Source organism: Cebidichthys violaceus, unplaced genomic scaffold (genome assembly GCF_023349555.1).
Source record: "Cebidichthys violaceus isolate CVI_PGR_0920_01 unplaced genomic scaffold, fCebVio1.0.p SCAF_11, whole genome shotgun sequence".
Taxonomy (NCBI): domain Eukaryota; kingdom Metazoa; phylum Chordata; class Actinopteri; order Perciformes; family Stichaeidae; genus Cebidichthys; species Cebidichthys violaceus.
This window is the reverse complement of record NW_027176274.1, coordinates 10,874,657-10,893,400: the sequence shown is the minus strand read 5'-3', so window position 1 is coordinate 10,893,400 and position 18,744 is coordinate 10,874,657. Positions and strand designations below refer to the sequence as shown.

The window sequence follows — 18,744 nt, the reverse complement described above, 5'->3', positions numbered from 1 at the left end:
TCTGTCCCTGAATACTATCAGGAGAAATGCAAAGCAGAAAAGCAATAAAAACTAAATAAAATGGAATATAATAATACATTATAAAATTGTTTTGAGATCAATGCAGAAGGGCTTTGACCTTCAAGCTTAAATATTAAATAATGAAAACAAAAAAAATATTGTATCAGCTTTACCGTTTCCACATATTCAACCATTCAGGTTGCATTGTAAATATCTTAAAAACATATTTTATATGATTGGTCCGTATAAATAGGTTCCTAAAACCAGTCACACAGTAACATAGTCACAATACGTACTTGGTCAAATGATTCATTTTAACATAGAATGGTAAATGGATGTAGGGAGTAAAAAATATTCAGGCGAGGGATGGGCAATATGGATAAATGGATAAAATCTTACATCATGATATTGTTTTATATTGCAGTACAGTATAGATAGATAGATAGATAGATAGATAGATAGATAGATAGATAGATAGATAGATAGATAGATAGATAGATAGATAGATATAAAAAGACGTTTAGTGGAAATTCAATTCTGAAACAGTTTACAGATGGAATTAAATATCAGAAATAAATACATGATGAAAAAATGGCTAACTGATCACATTGATGTAAAAATCCAATATTGCCATAGAGAAGACTAGTCATATGTTTGCAACATTGATCACAATGGGCTATTAATCCAAACACAAACATTGTGAATTTGATTATAATCATGAACTTCTCTTCACTATATATGAATTACTTGTTTTTTTTGGTATTTTTGCAATTAATGCCCCAACTGGACCAAACCCAGGGACAATGTGGCAACATGTGTTGTTACCATTTGGCTATAGACATCCTGTAAGAAGAGTTTGAAGCACTTTGTGTCACCCTCAACAATAAACTCAGTTTTGACCAGCACACCACTCACAAACGCCACCAGACACAGGTCATTGGTAAACACGAAGCACCGTCTGTTGCACTCAAACTTCAATCGCTGCTTGACAAAAACATTCTTCAGTTCTCTCAAAACCATTGTTCTCCTTACCTCCAACCTCTCAAATCTCTCAACAACAGAGCCATCACACACTCACACACACACACACACACACACACACACACACACACACACACACACACACACACACACACACACTCACACACACACACACACACACACACACACACATCACTCACCATAACACACAGCCTTCCACCCCTTTTTCCATGCAACAAACACTTCTGCTATGGACGCTTTAAACGTAATACCAAGCTGTTTACAGGGACAGACTGACCTCAATTTACTAAATAGGTAGATGGTTGTTTCTAGGTGTGTACTTTATGGAAGTATCTACACTATATTAAGGTCCATAGTTGGTACAATCAACTTTGCACTAAACCACTCTTTTGTGGGCTGCAAGGGCTACAAAAAAAGGCTGCATTTCTCAGCCATGCTCGGAGGAGACTTCTTTGCAGTCATGACCCATCTTGAAAGGCATAGTTTGAAGGACTGAACTGGGATTCTGGCGATTCTTTTTGTGTACTCACCTTGTGCTACCATTTCAGATGTGGGTGCATTTGGTTTCACATCAGCGCATCATCTTTTTCCGATATCCACTCTTCAGTGAGCCCCAAAGCGATGAACTTGATGTAAGTAATGAGCCCTTTCTTATCCTCAGCAAGGTAACCAGGTGAAAACGTGGATTCCTGAAAGTGAACACACAACTGGGCTTTAAAAGGACTGTCGTTGTAGTTGGCAATGAAAGAACAGCAAGCTAACAATATCTAGCTACAGCCACTTGCTATGACACATAGCAGTGGCCCACTCTTTGCTGTGGCTGTTGGTTGGGCACCGAAACACCACTTGTTGCTGTGGCTTCCGTTGTAGCTACAGCTGTAGCTGTGGCTACTGCTGTATGACCGACTGGCTGGCTGGATACTCTATGCAATAAGACAGTGGCACTGGTCAGGAAGAAGCGGCCAACACAACCATTACAGTTAAGTGCACAGCCCCTGCCTGCACTTAATGTTACATCCATGAAAAAATAGCTTCTTGTCACAGCCTTGGAAATCACAACAGCCACACTGTTTATAGCTACTCACTAGCCAACAGTAAGTCAAAAGTAACAACTACATTAGCTGCGTTCCAAGTTGGATACTTTTACTTTTAGTTCAAACTGCAGCTGCCTACTGCATACAGTATGCATTCGATGGGGACACACTACTTCCGCATAACATGGCACCTTGAAGTTTGACACTTTTGCTCATATATACGCTGAACAAAGGATGGTGGGTCAGAACAGCCAGAGAAGTATGTTGGTTTGCATACTGTAAAATGTGACCGGATGTAGTAGAACATCCTGGCATTTTTTGGCATACTGCATTTGACAAACTATGTCTTTGGATATACTAAATATTTTTCTGGCATACTAAATAGTATGGTAGTATGGGTATTGGAACACTTAAAATCACTGCCACAGACAAAGCTAAAGAAGCCATAATCACAGAAGGTATCATAAAGCCACAACAATGGTCACTGTAGACACTTTAACTGTCAATTATTGTCACGCATCCATACTGAATGTGACAGAATAGGGAACCAACTAGCCTACATTAGTAAGTTTAGCATTAGCTAGTGATACACAAGTGTTTTACCAACCATGATATTTATTTTATCAGCCACCAGATCAGAACAACAGTAGAAGATTGCCATTATCCATAGAACGACAGCTTTATCTTTACACAGAATATACACAAAATACATTTACCATACATTTACTCTCTTTGGAAATGCTGCATGATTCCCTGTGCCAAGAAGACAGTGTTTTTTCTCATTCATTCTATCCCACATTTATCACACGTTGCAAAATCCCTCTTACACACAAACAGGTAGCTGTTAGGGAACATACTGGGTAAGCCACATGGTCCAAGAACACTATCCAGCAGGCAATCAAAATCAAAGTGAAACATAACAAATTTAGTCTCAAACATTTTATTAATTACTTTTTAATTACCTCCAATCTGAAGCTATTGGTCACCCCTTTACACTCATTAAATATTCTTGCAATCACTTTGCTTGAGATTCCATTAACTAAACCTTTTATTGTAGCTTTTTTGCGAGGTGGAAAATATTCAACTGGGTACATATCCATCCCATCACCCAGAATGTAGATGTTCAAAACGTTTCCCATCTGAATCATGCACTTTAGTACTATCAAGCTGGACCAGTTTATTTTTTCGCTCAGTTTAACTTCTGCTACTTCTTTCTTAATCTATCTTGCCACAGTGTGCTTTACAAACAAAGCTCCATATCCAGCCCCTTACCTCAAACCCCAAATGTATTTCCTACCATGTAGGTTTCTTTCTCCTGTTCACTCCCACTGTGACAGGTTCCCCTGCTTCCAAATTCAAGATTCTTTGCATCTATTTCCCTTGCTTCTACCTTCTGCTCCTTTATTGTGGCCTACCCCTTTAAAATTACATTTGTAGCCAGGATTCCTCTCTATTGCTCACCTGAAGCATTGGGCAAGTGTGACGACATGTTGGCCCGGACTTGAGCATAAGCAAGGAGGCACGGACTCTTTTCTGGTATCTAAATGTATTGTATTAGTATGAGCAGCAAATCAACAGAACTGAGGAGTAAACCCTAGCAATTCTGCCAGAAGGCCCAACCAGGACTACCAAACCACTTATGGGGAAGCTCACTGGATGGATACACATAAACAGACAATACAGCCAAATAGATATACAATTTATAGAATTATATCAGCAAGTGACCAAACAATTACTTAGATAAACATCTATGCAACCACTAGTGCTAGGAAAAAAAAAATCATCTTATCAAAAATAGACATTTGTTCCAACCCCTGCTGCAAACACATGGTGGAACCAGGAAGTATAATAGTCATGAGATCCTCGGAAGACTCTTTTGCATGAGAACCAAAGAGCTAACAAGTAAGTAACTAGTTAAGATAATACTTTGAGTTTGCAATAATGTTAGCAGTAGTGATGGCAAAATGAAGCTTCCTAAAGTATTGAAACTTTCTTGCAAATTGTTTTACAAAAGGATTCATTTCTTGAGGCTTCATGTGCACAAAAAACTACCTGTTGGCCATAGAGTGTAAAACAGGCAGATATGATCTTATTTATGGAATATAAATCGATTAAAGTTGGAATCCATTTCTATCAATATAGTGCCTATATAAAGTGCCCTGTAAGTGTTTTATGATTTGTATAACTGTATAAACTGTAATTGTCTCGTAAGTAATGCATCAACTGTGTGAAAACTAATCCTTTGGTCAATAATTGTTTCATAATATGATAATGGCAGGAGGGAAAATATGTGTGTTCTAAAATTGGAAAGTGGCGGTGGTTTAACTGGACAGAGGGTAGCGGTTGTCTTAGTGTAACTAAGAAAGGTACACTAACGGGAGACTATTCGTTTTTATTGAGTAACAACAATAAGCAAGAACTTATAAACGTTGTTGCGCCAAGATCTCTTGAGGCTTCGGGCGTCATTACAGACGTTATTGGTAAGACGATAGAAGCCTTAATATGCTCCATAAGCTCAACATGTGCATCTCGGAAAACTTCCAGGATTTTCGTGCTCCGAAACCTCGGCACTGCATGTGAAACCACCAGCTAGTACTTTAGCTTGTCATGAAACTATAGACAGAATACATGCATGCTTTAGGATACCGGCCCAACTGCTCAAGTATGTCACATACTTTTTGCAGGACTGGCTAACATAGCTGCCAAGAGCGGCAATTGCAAAATCTTTCTATGTTGCCCTAAACATGAGTACATGCATGCGAACAAATGCAGCACCGTGATGTGTAGTCGCCATGATATTTGTCATGCTGCAAACACTTTATACCTTCAGGAAGAGGGGGAAAACCAGAATATCACTGCTTACTCTCGATTCTCCCTTTGATTCAAAACAATCGGAAGCAATTGTTTTACATGGACCCATACCATGCCACCTGCCTGCAGTACTTCACTGCATTTTATAATCGTAATATAGTTGAACACGTTTTTATTTTTTCCAGGTCACGTTTCCTAAAGATGGATTTATCCTTTTCATGTGTGGGTGTTGCAATGACCATGTACACAGATGTATAATGTAATTCAGCCAAGGTTCTGCCAGAGCTTATGTGCATCAAAAACACGTCAAGAAAATGGGTATATCCTGTGAAGTTCATAGGAACTCCTAATAGGTGAACTTAAACTGTTTTATAAAATGTTACCTGACAACCTCGCTCATGCATTTATTTCGGGTTCTGGAGGGAGTGAATTGTGTAAATCCTGTCTATAATGGATGAACAAAATATCTGAGTATGGCTATACTTTAAGTCTGTTGTATCAGTGTGGAAGAACACTGGGGTTTTTATTAAAATACATATTTGCATGTGTATGTATATTTTTTTGTGACTGGCTAAAAAAATAGTCCTCTTCCCAGGTCTAAAGCGATCTTTATCTCAGTGAGATTTAACTAATAAAATATAGGCTGTATATAAACCAGGGATTACTGGGACACATTCCACATCCTTTCAATGTATCTGCATTGATTCTGAAGTGGGACCTTTTGTTCAGAACTGTTGGAACCCAGTGATTCTCATGAAAACTGGTGAATGGTAAATGTGCAGAATACTATAAACTGTAATGCCTTTTTGAATTAATTTCAGTGGTTTTGGACTTCATTAACATGCAGTACCATTACAATTAATTAACTGTTACCATTATTATAGCACCATTATCTCTCCCAATCAAAGCATTCTTGATCACAGTTGTGAAAAGGACAGTTGAATCCACTAAATGAGCGAACACCACAAACCTACGATCCAATGAGGCTTCAGCAGAGAAGAGACTATGGGACACTGAAACATGAAGCTGACGGTCACATTTGGACATCGTTATGTCTCTGTGGTTGATCATCAGCTATCGTTTTTTGTTGTGTGGATGTCTGACTGGCTGTTCATCCAAGCAAATGCATACATTCACCCATCTAGTTTGGGCTCTTCTTATTTTGCCTCCAGCTTTTCTTTTCTTCTTCCACAACCAACACCAGTACAAAGCAAAATGTCACAGCACCAGTTATATTTTTGTCAGCCATGCTAGCCATGTGGCTCTATAGGGATGGCAATATCTGTCAGTCCACCACTTTGGCCCAGACAAAAATATCTCAACAAATTTGCAATGGATGACCACGTAATTTGGTACAGATATGAGGATGGTATAGAGAATGAAACCTAGTGAATTCTGTGATCTTATGACTTTTTAACAAGCACAGCAGCAATAGTCCTATTACACAAAATTAAGGAGCAAAGTCTCTTTACTTATTGAAGTAGTGCAGACAAGATTGTGGGAATTATTCTGGTATATCTTCAAAAGGTGCAACTTTCAGTACTATTTGGAGGTACAACCCCGGTCTTAAACATATCTCTTTGAACCAAATCAGTTGGTTTTTTTTGGTAAATAGCAAACGTATGGTGTTGTTAAAGCAAGTCATTTCGTACACATTGATGTTATTGAAACATGTTCTTTTTTCAGTTTATATTGTTTAGTCTGTTTTTACTCCTGTGTTTTCACCAAATAATTGGCTTTTTGTGATCTGCTCTGGCTTTTATGAGCCGCCTTAGGCCAGTGCTGTGCTTACATACTCACTAATGAATCCCACTGTTTAAATTATATTTGCAATTTAATGTGTTGGACCTGCAAATCTAAACATCAACATGGGAAATTGTACCTACTCCAATATATTACAAAAGCTTTGTTGGATATGGGCCTTGAATGGAGAATGTGCGATTGCATTTTCAGTGCAAACCTAATAAATCTAAGGCTTTGTATTTCTTCATATTTATTAGAAAAGACAGCATTGTCAGCAAAAAGCATAATAACTGCTATTATATTCACTTGGCAGACACTTTTGGCGAGAGTAATTTGGGGTTCAGTGTGCTTGTGCAATAATGACCCTTACTAATAATGGCCAATCAACTGCCAATCGATAGTAGTAGGGTTGGCTGACATGAAGCGCATATATATATATATATATATATATATATATATATATATATATATAATTATATCTATATATCTATATATATATATATATATATATATATATAGATATATAATTATATCTATATATCTATATATATATATATATATATATATATATATATATATAATTATTATCACAATAACAGAATCACAATAACTGTTGGGGATTATACTCGTTTTAAAATGCCACTTTAAGATTAAAAGGATTAATACATCATGAATTTTGGTATATTGCCCAGAAGTCTTCTTTTTCTTTAACCACTCGTCATACTATTAATACAACTACAGCTACAACAACAACAACAACAACAACAACAACAACAACAACACTGTAGACGAATAGCTCAGCTAAAGTTCATATAATTCATAACCATCATTGTTAGACATATCAAAAACTTTGACGATAGTGTTTAGTTTCATATCACAGTACATGCCTCCTCGGTTTGCGTAAGAACCCTTTTAATTTAAACATAAGTGACATGGACATCGAGTCTTGAAGGCCCAGCAGTGCTCTTGATCCATGCTGCTCTTCTAGCGGACACTCCCCCATCTTGGCTCAATCACGCTCCGTCAGAGGACAGGAGGACTGCTGTCCTGCTGCAGTGCTGACGAAACCGGGACAACTCCACTTAGGTAAATACCCCACTGCACTTCTAAACACTTGGCTGTAATTCATTCACTTTGCAGCCACATTGTTTGGTGTCGCTTTCTTTTTACAAAGAACGTTAACTTAAGTTAGCAACGACTGCTGTTACTTATCACGGTGAACTACAAGCTGCTTCAGTGTTAGCATCAGCAGCTAGCGGTTAGCTTCCCATGGTTAGATAGTGATACGTTAGCTAACGCTAACAGTTTACTCCACTGACGCATTAAGTGGGTAGAAAGTTATTTAAGAAACGTTATTCGCTAATGGCGACATGGCAACACTGTTATTTGATGTGAGCTAACCGTTACCGCTGTTAGCCCCGTAACTTAATGAAACGTCAGTTGCCTCCGAAAACATGGAGTCAAGTTGTTAAGTTTGCCAGCGTTATCTTAATTTAGCGAGGGTAACGTTTCACACAGGACACGAAGACTACGATACGTTAAACTAATTGAAATACTAGCTACGTGTAACGTTAACGTATGCTCAAACAGTTACACGTAGCTAAAGAATATCGCTTTCTAGTACAACAACCCTGTAATAATGGTTATAATGTTTTTGTTGAAACAGCCTTTGAGGTGATGCAAGGAGAAGGTTATTGAAGGCAGTTATTTGTAGAACTGATGCATTGTATTGCCCAATACTGAGTGATGTTTAAACTATTTTGTCCAACCCATTATGAGTATATTGAAATGCATCACCCTCACTAACTGCCTCCAAAGAAGAATGACCTCTCACCTCTCTAAAGTTTAGTTTTATTAAATCGTCAAATCAATTGCATTACACTGCATTAGTTGTAGCTACATGTACCTCTTGAATTGCTAACTGAGTATATATTGAAGCCAATAACTATTGTCAACAGGTGGAGAGGTTACTTGCTGGAGGAAATCAGAGGAGGGTCCCAGAACAGAACAGAATATCCTTCACCCTTTTGAACAACATGGGAGCAGTCATCTCACGATGGAGGGTTTGTTTGTCTTTCTACTTATATTGCATGCAGCTGCATTACTACAAATAATGTTATTATTGCATCATTTTTGCCTTAACTTTAGATTTGATAAGCTTGCAGCTTGCATGAACGTGCCTGACAAATAATTCAACCACACCATACTTCATGCACAAATAGTGGTGACATTCAAAGTCTACATAAATGATCAGAATCCAGATGTTTATGCTAATATTCCCCCAGGCATCTCCAACTCTTTGCATATTTGCATGCATAGGCTGATTGAATAATATCAGGAACAACAACAAAAGAAGACAAATATGACACGTATACAAAATGTGCAGAAAGGGGAAGATGACCCAGGAAGTTTCCAGATCTTTTCAGGAAGTTGCTTGCACAAAGTGTACAGTTTTAATGGCAAACGTCATGATTTCTTCACTCTGACTTGGATTTCCAAATGTTTGCCTTACAGACTAAACCATCCACTGTGGACATTTTGGAGGGAATCGATAAGGTATGCTTGTCAGATGCCAGAAGTGCTGTTTTGAATTCTCTAAAAGACTTGGTTTAAAACTTCAAGTCTTTCTTATACATATTGCCTGTGGTGTGAGATAACATGCTATACATTTGTCAAAGCACAATAAATCCATGCTCTAGCTAAACATTTTACTACCCAACCTGCACTTTGGGTTGGTAGAAAAAGCCCATGAACAAGAACATTTTCACAAACATTACCAAACCAACAATTTGTATTCATTGACAGATGATGTTATTCAAATAGAAGATAGTCTACACATTAATTGTAAACCTTATTGAAGTAACAATTTCTACTATTCAAACTGCGGCTCCACAGTCAGTGGGACATCTGAAGGGGCGGTTACTGGTGAATTGCTTATTTGTATGTTCAGTACTTGAAGGTAGACTACGGCTCATTGCAACATAAGTTTTATTTTTGTAGCTCTGGCGATCAGTTATATTGGTTATGATAACTCACCAAAGTAATTGCAGAGATCTGGGAATGTGAAGATATCACTGAAAATAGGCCCAAAGGGGCAACATAAACAGGTTTTGCCAGATAATCTCTTCCACTTCATTTGGAGGTAAAACTGAAAATTAGTGCACTGGTTCACAAAGGACAAATTGTGTAATAATTTTACCGTTCACCTTGCTTCCAATGCCAAATCAGCTTGATCTACCTGGCCGTTTCATTACAACCTGTCTGATCATTTGGCGATATTGTGTATTACTTCACCGATGCTTAGTGAACACTAAAGTCTGTTTTTGATATAGCGCTATTAAAGACATGTTATATCAGCTTGCATCTTTTGACCATAAGCCTGAAGCTCTTTTGACCATAACGGACCTGTCAACGATTTCTATATCAGCTCCACATTTGCTGACTGATGGGGCTTTGGTGCTCTTCTACAGTTAAGCTAGTGTGAGGCTATTTTCAGCCCCTGTCCTTGTAGCACGAGACACTACACATATACTGAAGAGGTCAGGTGGACATTGACGTGTTGAGGAGATGGTTGTTTGGCCTGTTAGTTTTCCTCTATAGAGAAATCATTGGGATGGTTGCACCACACATACGCATGTGTGTTATACTGTAAGGCTGAATGTGAGATCTGTTTATCCAGTGCTTAGAGTGACAGACACACATGTTACAGAAGAACCGTAGTGACCAGAGTGGGTCCCATACTGTCCAAGAGCTATTTATAGATGGAGTAAACAACGCTTTAACGCCGTGAGGTAACCTTTCTATATGAGAAAAGATGAATAAGCCATTTATTCATTGATAAATGATAATGAATTATATAAATATCTGTCTTTTCTGCCAGAAGAGACGTTTGATCCTGATTGGACCTTTGCTTTTGTTTGGTTTGCTCCTGGTAGTTACTGCCAAGTTTGAATTATATTTCTCTAATATGCTACATGTTCAGCTTTAAACTTCCATTACCGCTAAAAATGTTGGTGTTATTGTCAAAAGTTCAACATCCTAAAGGGAGCAGTGTGGGTGCTGTTTCTCTCTCTCAGATATATATATATATATATATATATATATATATATATATATATATATATATATATATATATATATATATATATATATATATATATATATATATATATAATCTGAGCTGTGTTTCACTGTTATTCAGTAAATGAGACAGAGCTCTAAATGTGTGTAAAACCATAATGGTTATTCTTATGGCATTTGGATTAATTGTAGTTTGTATGAAAAAGCTCCTTCACTTAACCAAAGTCACGTCTTACTAATAGGAATCACGTTTGTGTTCTAACACAACACTCTTAATTGATTTCCTCACAGGATATCCAGACGCTTGAAGAGTACAGTGAGAAGTATCAGAGGCAGTTGAAGATATGGGTCGGGCGACTGCTTCTCTACTCGTCTCTTCTCTTCCTGATCACATGTATAGTTGTGTATTTGTGGTACCTGCCTGAACAGCTGATAGGACAGCTCATATTGTCTCTTCCCTTTGTTATATTCCCGTTATTGTAAGTGTGCGAGATAGTCAGTCACATTTTCACTAAACTGTAACTACAATGTATTGTAACCAATCAACTGTGTTCCTTCTTTTTCCTTTTATTAGAGTTTGGTTACTTCGAAAAATGCTTATTATTATTTTTTCACGAAGAACTGAAACAAATAGTAAGATCCTTTTTGAATATTTATCCATAACTTACCATATAATTGTCATTTTTGTTCATATTCAAACTGGTATTGAATTTTCAAGTAAAATCTTTTTTACATTTTTTTTTTTCCAGATGAAAAATTAGAAGATCTTAAAGCACAAAAAAGGAAAATAGTAAGTGATGTTTTTATATTTTTCCAGTTTCATTTACATTGTTCCTTGGCTTTTGATCTGTAGACTTAAAAACACTGATACATGTGACACTTAAGATCAGAACCGCCCCTAAAAGACAAAAGTACTGACCACTGCTTCCCTGAGATTCTCATCACATTCATGTATCTTGGATGAAATAGAAATTGTTTCAGTGGGTGTGCTAGAGATGTGAAATATAATGTCAACATCACAGGTAAGGATTTTATTTATTGAACAAGTTTCCCCTGTTTTGAGCCAACTGTTATCAACCAACTGCCTAAAATCATTGAACAAAAATAGCTATTGGAGGAGACCTTTAGTATGATGCTTACTGTGCTCATGTGTAGAACAAACGATATAAAATATGCATCATGTAGCAGAGATGAAACAGTTGGTCAGGTGTAGCTGCTGCTCAGATATGTTTTGTGAGACGTCACAAAAACAGCGTTGGTTTAAGACAATGGGTGCTTGTCAAAGTTGGTATTAAGCATGTTATATTCTGTTATTTGTGTATTGTTTAGCCTCACCATGTCACTCAGTGTAGTAGCTATGAAGCCATTACAAACATTGCACTACAAGCACCCTACAGATTTTCTCTGCAGTGTCCCTGAAATTACCTCTGCAAGCTTGAGAGATCTGCAAAGTGACGTTTAAAGAAACACAAGTTTCATGTGTCTGTGGCTTCCACCGTGGTCGGATAAGTGAGAGAAACTTATAATAAAAGTAATAATCTCTGTGGAACGCATTGTAATTCTGATGTCTAGTCGGCTCCAGCAAAGGGAAGACTTGCACTTCATTCTGAAAGTTCCAGAGGAAGCCTTTGTAGTGTTGCTCTTATCGATCCTCTCAGCATTTTGCAGCAAGATGCTTGCTAATCTGGGATCTGTACAGACAGAGTTTGATTGGTACAGTGACTTAACCCAGTAAACCACTCCGCTAATGTCACTTTAATTAATAGCATTTAGTGCAGGAAAGAAATAAATCTGAGAAATTGCTTGTCATCCTCTGTCAAGTCTAATAACTTTCAATAATTAGGGCTGATGGATTTTCACACTCTCCATTATCGAAGTAGTGAATGTAATTATTCTTCATATTTTATGTAAACATTTTGAAATGTTTGGTGCTTAAATGAAGATGTACTATTTAGTGGAGTAACATCCGGGTGCCCTTTCTTGTGTTTATGTGTAATGTTATGGTAGGTGATCATAAGATATTAATGTGTGTTAATGAAACACCTATTAATTAAATCTGATGAACATCAATTATTTACTAAGCAATAGAGCTATTATTATAGGAATCATTTCTTTGCAATGTATTGGAGAATTGAATTAATGCTATAATACTATTTAATGTCTTGTTTTTTCCAGCTTGAAGAAGTTATGGAAACGGAGACATATAAAAATGCTAAAATGATTCTGGAGAGATTTGATCCAGATTCCAAGAGAAAAATTGTGAGTCGTTTTGTTTTAAGTTTGTAACATAAACAAATTTGTTATTGTATATTTTCCATATTAAAACGGACTTTTGCACTCTCTTGTTTTCTGTATGAAGGAGCTTGAATCCACTCCAGTCGGACCTCAGATGACTCCAAAACCAGGCCAAGGTAGCAATGAGTTCTGAAGACCGCACTATTTCCCTACTGTCTTACTATTGTTAATGAAACTGCAATCTTTTTTTGTGTTTAGAGCTCCGCCAGCGCAATGTCATCCCAAAGACCCCCTCAGTGGTGGTGAATCCAGCAAGCGGAGCTGCTGCTCGACCCCCTCTTACCTCTGGGCCCACCTATCCTGGACGGTCCTCCCACTCTGCTCCAGGTGGACCCCCAGAGAGGAGCCTGTCTGCTATAGCTGCTCAGCAGAGCTTGATGAGGAGGCCTGTGACCCCTGGAACACCTGTTCCAGGAGTCGGTGAGTTACCTGCACACAGGGGGACCACATCATAATGTGGTCGATTAAGGTGTGATTTACTCTTCCCTGGCTCTGTGTCCCTAGTTGCTCAAGGCTCTGTGGTGTGTGTTGTCAGCAAAGGGTGGTGTATGTTATACAGAAGTTGTAATGGGTAATTGCATGAATGTAGTTTTCAAATATCTTACTCAAAGGTTAAGCCTTTCTCAAGTTAGTGTATAATTGTGGACTAAGATTAGAAATGGGGGCTATCTGTTGATGCAGTCAGAATGTTTACCTCGAGAGTGTGATGCGTGTGCTTTACAACGCCAGCCAACAACGAGGAAAACTTTCCATAGAACAGTTGCTGTATGTGGAAGACATCTGTGGAGTGCAGAGTTGCTGGATATTCAATATAAATTATTTATGGACTATGAACACTCAATAGAAGATGCAAATAAGTGCAAACGGTAAAGGACATGTGTTCCTAGAGGAAGCGGCATGCTGTAATTGCCATGTGGAATGCCAACTGTGAGGTATGCACGAATCAGGATTACATTAACTATGATTAATTAGCCAGACCTGCGTTTGTTCTCTGGGCAATGCTGGTGGAATCTCACTAAATGTCTTTTAATGCTTGGTGAAATTGCCTTTGGCATTTGAAACACCTTGCAAATGGTTTACATGACTTGATGTTATCACCTGCTTCTGCTGGAAATTGAAAGTGAAAAGCAATTTGATACAAAGAGTCACCACAGAGTTTCCATATGTTGGTAAATTAATAACCAGCAGGATATTGAGACTGTGCCAAGTCTCACAGAAATGACCAGTCATCTTCCTATGATTGCTCTTGATGTTAGATTATATTAATTACTACTCACCAACACAGCAGGGATTCTGGACGTGCTTTGCAAGTGAGATCCAGTGTTAATTCATTAAGAAAAGGGGCAGGTTTTTGTAATATTCATCATGGTTTGTGCAGTAAACTGTGAATTTCATCCTCACTATTTCACTTAGTTTTTACTGTAAGCAGCCTCTGTTTAATGCAGTTGTATTCAAGTCTACAGACTACGTCTAACCGGGATTGATGTTCTTTAACAGGGATGCACCCCCCCGGCCCGCCCCTGGCCAGACCTGTGGTCCCAAGAGAAAGAGGCGCTATGGACAGAGTCATTGAGTATCTTGTTGGAGATGGCCCTCAGAACAGGTACTCACCCTCTGCTTTTGAACTGGAACAATTTAGTTTTGGCAAAAACACATATATTGCATGTACCGTTTTGTGGGAATGTATAATTAAAGCAATATTAAGCAGGTTCTTAGCCAACTTATAAAGATGCAGTGCTGAACTATCTTTTATGTAATATAATGCCAGTCTCTATGTACTGTATGCTGTCTTAACCGGATTGTCTTTCCTTCCCCATAGATATGCTCTCATCTGTCAGCAGTGTGTGTCCCATAACGGCATGGCATTAAAAGAGGAATTTGAATATGTTGGTAAGACTTAAAGAAACACACTCTTGTCAGTCTCCATCAAATACTGCGCCTTCATTTGCCCTCTAGCATTTGGCAGCGTAGTATATCATATAGCTCTTAAATGCCTCCGCCACAACCGACCCCTGTAAGCAAAAAACGCAACAAGATTGAATATGCAAACCAGTGCTACACATCAATCTGAAGTGTTTATGCATCTCAGGCGTTTTCTGTCATTGGTTCATATTCATGTATATTAATCTATGTCTGTTCTGAAAATGTATTAGAGAAGTGACATAAACTATGTGTACGGTGTTTCATTTGTGTTGTTTCAGCCTTCCGATGTGCATATTGTTATTTCTTGAACCCTGCGAGAAAGACCAGGCCTCAGGCCCCCAGACTCCCCGAGGTCTCTGGCGAACTGAAGATGCCATCTGAAGCAGCCTTACCTTCGTCTGCTGCTGACGTAGATGATGACCCATCGGTTTCAGGTGAGAATGGCACTTAAGTAGGTTTCATCTACACATGGCAAATGTTACCAATATTAGTACATTTAGAAATTAGATGTTAAAACTCTTGTCTAACACATATACATATCTTTTTATTTTATCTCAATCAGAGCAAACCAAGCTTGCGGATGTCTCAGCTGAAACAGACACCCAAGAGCCAGGGACACCAGCAACCACAGAGCCCAGCTCTGCGTCAGACAGCCAAAGCACCCCAGAGTCACAAGATCTGCCCTCGGAGAAATCTGACGGAGAGCAAGATGTGTCTGCCATGGAAGTGGAATAAAACTGTGGAGTAGTTATTTCAAGTCGGGCTGGGACTTTGTTCTTTCTTTTCTTTTTGACCGTTAACTTGTAAGTAAATGCCGTGAGTTGAAATAACACAGTAACAAGTCAGCAGTTGATGTGATTTTCAACTTACAGTACAGAATGTCCTTTCTTTTGAGAATTGCTTTTATAGTAGTAGCAATAGTAAGATATTAAATTGCATAATGCAAGCATTTGGTTGCAACCACCAAACAACCCAACTGTCCTTCCCGTTCCTATAACATCTTTTTCAGAATAGTAAGGATTATGCTACATGGTGTGGGTTTTGTATAGGAACAGTTTTTTCTCTTTTCTTTATTTTTCATATTTTATTTGTCTTTGGCTGAATTTCTTAACAGTATTCTATCTGGGTTAGTTTGATACTGTGGAAACAAAACAAAAAATATTTTGTGGGGAAAATAAAATTGTATTTATGGGAAATTATTTATAAATATTTTTCTATAATGCTTTGCCTTTCATGACGGCGTTGACTGGGGTACTCTGTAGCACGGTGATGCTTACATGTTTACACAACCATGGTACCATAATAGGAATGCACGTACACCGTGTTAATTGCTAAAATGGAGATTTATGTCAGTACTGTGCACCTGTCCCAAGTGCCTTTTTATATTTTAAGTCTCTGTTTCAGAGAGTTATCGATACAACCTATTTACATATAGACAATAAAGTCATTGAACTGTTTACAGACTGTATCCTTTTGCTGTATGTTGGAATTCTTGTTCTATATAAATATTACTAAATAAACCTTTGTAAACATCTGTTTACATGTGTTCAGAATCACAACACATTCAGTGAGACAGATGCATATATTTTTTATTTTTTTAGTAAGGCATATGCTAAAGAATTTTTTGACTGATGTTGCCGTGAAAACAATCAATTGTTGCTGCATTTTGAAAGTGATTCTGCATTTACATCAAAATATGAATCGAAAGGTCAAACTAACATGTAAATAACCATGATGGCAATAGCTCTCATTTATTCCTGCCACCTTCATTGTGTCGTGTATTTTAAACTGCCGCCCCATTTCTTCTCCGGCCAGCTTCTCACTCAGGAGCATGTTTAAACAGTCCATTTTCATTAGCAGGCCAATTTTAGCTTGTGATCATTTTATTTTAGCTCATTGATCATTTCAGACAGTGTAAGATAATAGGGCTGACACAGAGCCAGACCAGTCTTGATTGCTTGACCCTCTTCATTTGCAACAAGAAACTCATTGCGGCTACAAAGTTGCTCTCTGCTGTCACATGACCCTTTTCCCCTGAAGATAGACCGTAAACTATTCGTGAGGTCAACACCCCACGTCTTCTATGGGTTTTGATAATGTATGTTTACAGAGACGTGACCTCCTGGGCCTTGTAATGCATCAATTTGACATGGACAGTAACGCCTGATTCCACCGCATGCTGTTTGAGGTTGACCTCTGACAAGAGCCAAACAGGGAAAAAAATGGGACATCAATAGGACAATGTTTGGATGTTTTCACACCATTGGGAGCTCGTCCAGTATACACAGCCTGCACATATGTGCATCATCATAAGTAATATATCACAAAAGATTTCTGTGCTATGTGGTTTAACAATGTATGTTTGAGTAATATTTTTGATTCCACAGCACTGAATCATTTCTTGACAGTTTGTACTCCATAGACAGACAATTATTTGTGTGCACAGTTTTCAACTCAGCTTAACAACATTCAGTTTTTTATTTGGCTTTTTTTATTTTTTATTTTAATCTATACAGTGTATGAAGAATTTCACAGACAGATGAGGGATCACAGAGAGATCTTTGCTTTTATAAGTATTAGCATTTATGTGGTGGCAAACAAGGCCTATTTAGGCACAATTAATATTTGAAATTACCTTTTAACTCTCTAATTAGGATGTTCATACTATAATTTGCACCGAATTGACCTTGATCTCAACCTATTACATGAACAGTTCAAAGAAATACTCTTTATATAATGCGAAAACAAAAGAAAAAGAAAGAAAACACTGTTATTTGTCTCCAACTGAAAAAAGGATTACATCTGGATTGCTTTCATGGAGACACTAATTGATTTTCAAGGATGACAAATGACATACAAAGCCCCAGTGCCAGGGTAATTTTGAGCAAGCGATGAAAATGTACAGTGTGGCTGTCCCAAGGTTCATAGTTCTTTTCATACTCATCTCTCACATGTGCATTCGAGGCCACTTGACTCAAATTTATACTGATCTTTTATTTATACCCAGAAAAAATGGCAGATAAGAAACATAAGTGTTCTTGATATTGTGTTTTGTCATATCTAGCAGCCAAAGATTGAAATCCTGCGAAACAATTTTCTGTAGAAATGAAAGAGCGTGCCCTTCTGAACCCCGGAGGAAAATAACCCCACGGTGCGAAGCAGAATATGAAACAGAGGCACAAAATAAGTAAAATAGACAAGTGCACCAGGCTTGTCACTTTTCCATTTGCTGCCCCCGGGTTTGAGCGCTTCAAAATTCTCCTCATCTCAGCGAAGACCTTCATCGTTATGCTCTATCTACTGTACTGAATGCGAAAAAAGCACCATATCAGACAAAAGCAATAAAGGAAGGATTTTTTTAAAGATTTACCATGTTTCTGTCCATCAGGAAGTAAAATGCAACAGGAAGAACAACAAAGTCATAAATAAACAGCTCTAGCCATTGTGCATTGGAGGCGATGTGGAAAATGCTGAGATGAGTGTCACAGAAGCAGTTTAACAAGGTTTTGATATCAGACATCACCATTGGCTCTTGACAACAGCATCATTACACAGTAATAAGAGCACAATCTCCTTCAGAGAAGCATTAAAATCAGATTAGATTATACAAGAGCTTGGCTTGATGAGCTGCGAGGGATGATGGTTCCCGAGCACTGGATCTCTGCTTATTACTGTTGCTCCTTAGCTGCTTGGGCTTGAATTGCCACATGACAAAGTTGATCAGTTTTTCACAAAAGGTCATCAGCTTCCAAGAAATTAGTTTTTAAAATTCAAGTCATTTGAAACGTACACATCCAGATGGATGCCTCCCCCCCCCCCCCCACACACACACACACACACACACACACACACACAC

At 38.0% G+C, this 18,744-nt stretch overlaps 1 protein-coding gene across 1 annotated transcript; it reads left to right on the top strand.

Moving 5' to 3' along the window:
• The first annotated feature begins 7,569 nt into the window (after positions 1 to 7,569).
• Positions 7,570 to 16,422, top strand: lnpa (limb and neural patterns a). Its single transcript, XM_068704699.1, has 13 exons — positions 7,570 to 7,676; positions 8,549 to 8,653; positions 9,105 to 9,146; positions 10,962 to 11,149; positions 11,245 to 11,303; positions 11,420 to 11,460; positions 12,846 to 12,929; positions 13,030 to 13,081; positions 13,164 to 13,385; positions 14,463 to 14,568; positions 14,785 to 14,855; positions 15,167 to 15,322; positions 15,451 to 16,422. Exons 2-13 carry the CDS (start codon positions 8,627 to 8,629, stop codon positions 15,621 to 15,623), a joined length of 1,221 nt encoding a protein of 406 aa, XP_068560800.1. The 5' UTR covers positions 7,570 to 7,676; positions 8,549 to 8,626; the 3' UTR covers positions 15,624 to 16,422.
• The last annotated feature ends 2,322 nt before the right edge of the window (positions 16,423 to 18,744 follow it).

Excerpts from the sequence above, each read along its gene's own strand:
- lnpa (XM_068704699.1), top strand. The coding sequence starts at position 8,627 with ATGGGAGCAGTCATCTCACGATGGAGG. Across the intron at positions 13,082-13,163 it reads GACTCCAAAACCAGGCCAAG|AGCTCCGCCAGCGCAATGTC; the intron begins GTAGCAATGAGT and ends TTTTGTGTTTAG. Across the intron at positions 13,386-14,462 it reads AACACCTGTTCCAGGAGTCG|GGATGCACCCCCCCGGCCCG; the intron begins GTGAGTTACCTG and ends GTTCTTTAACAG.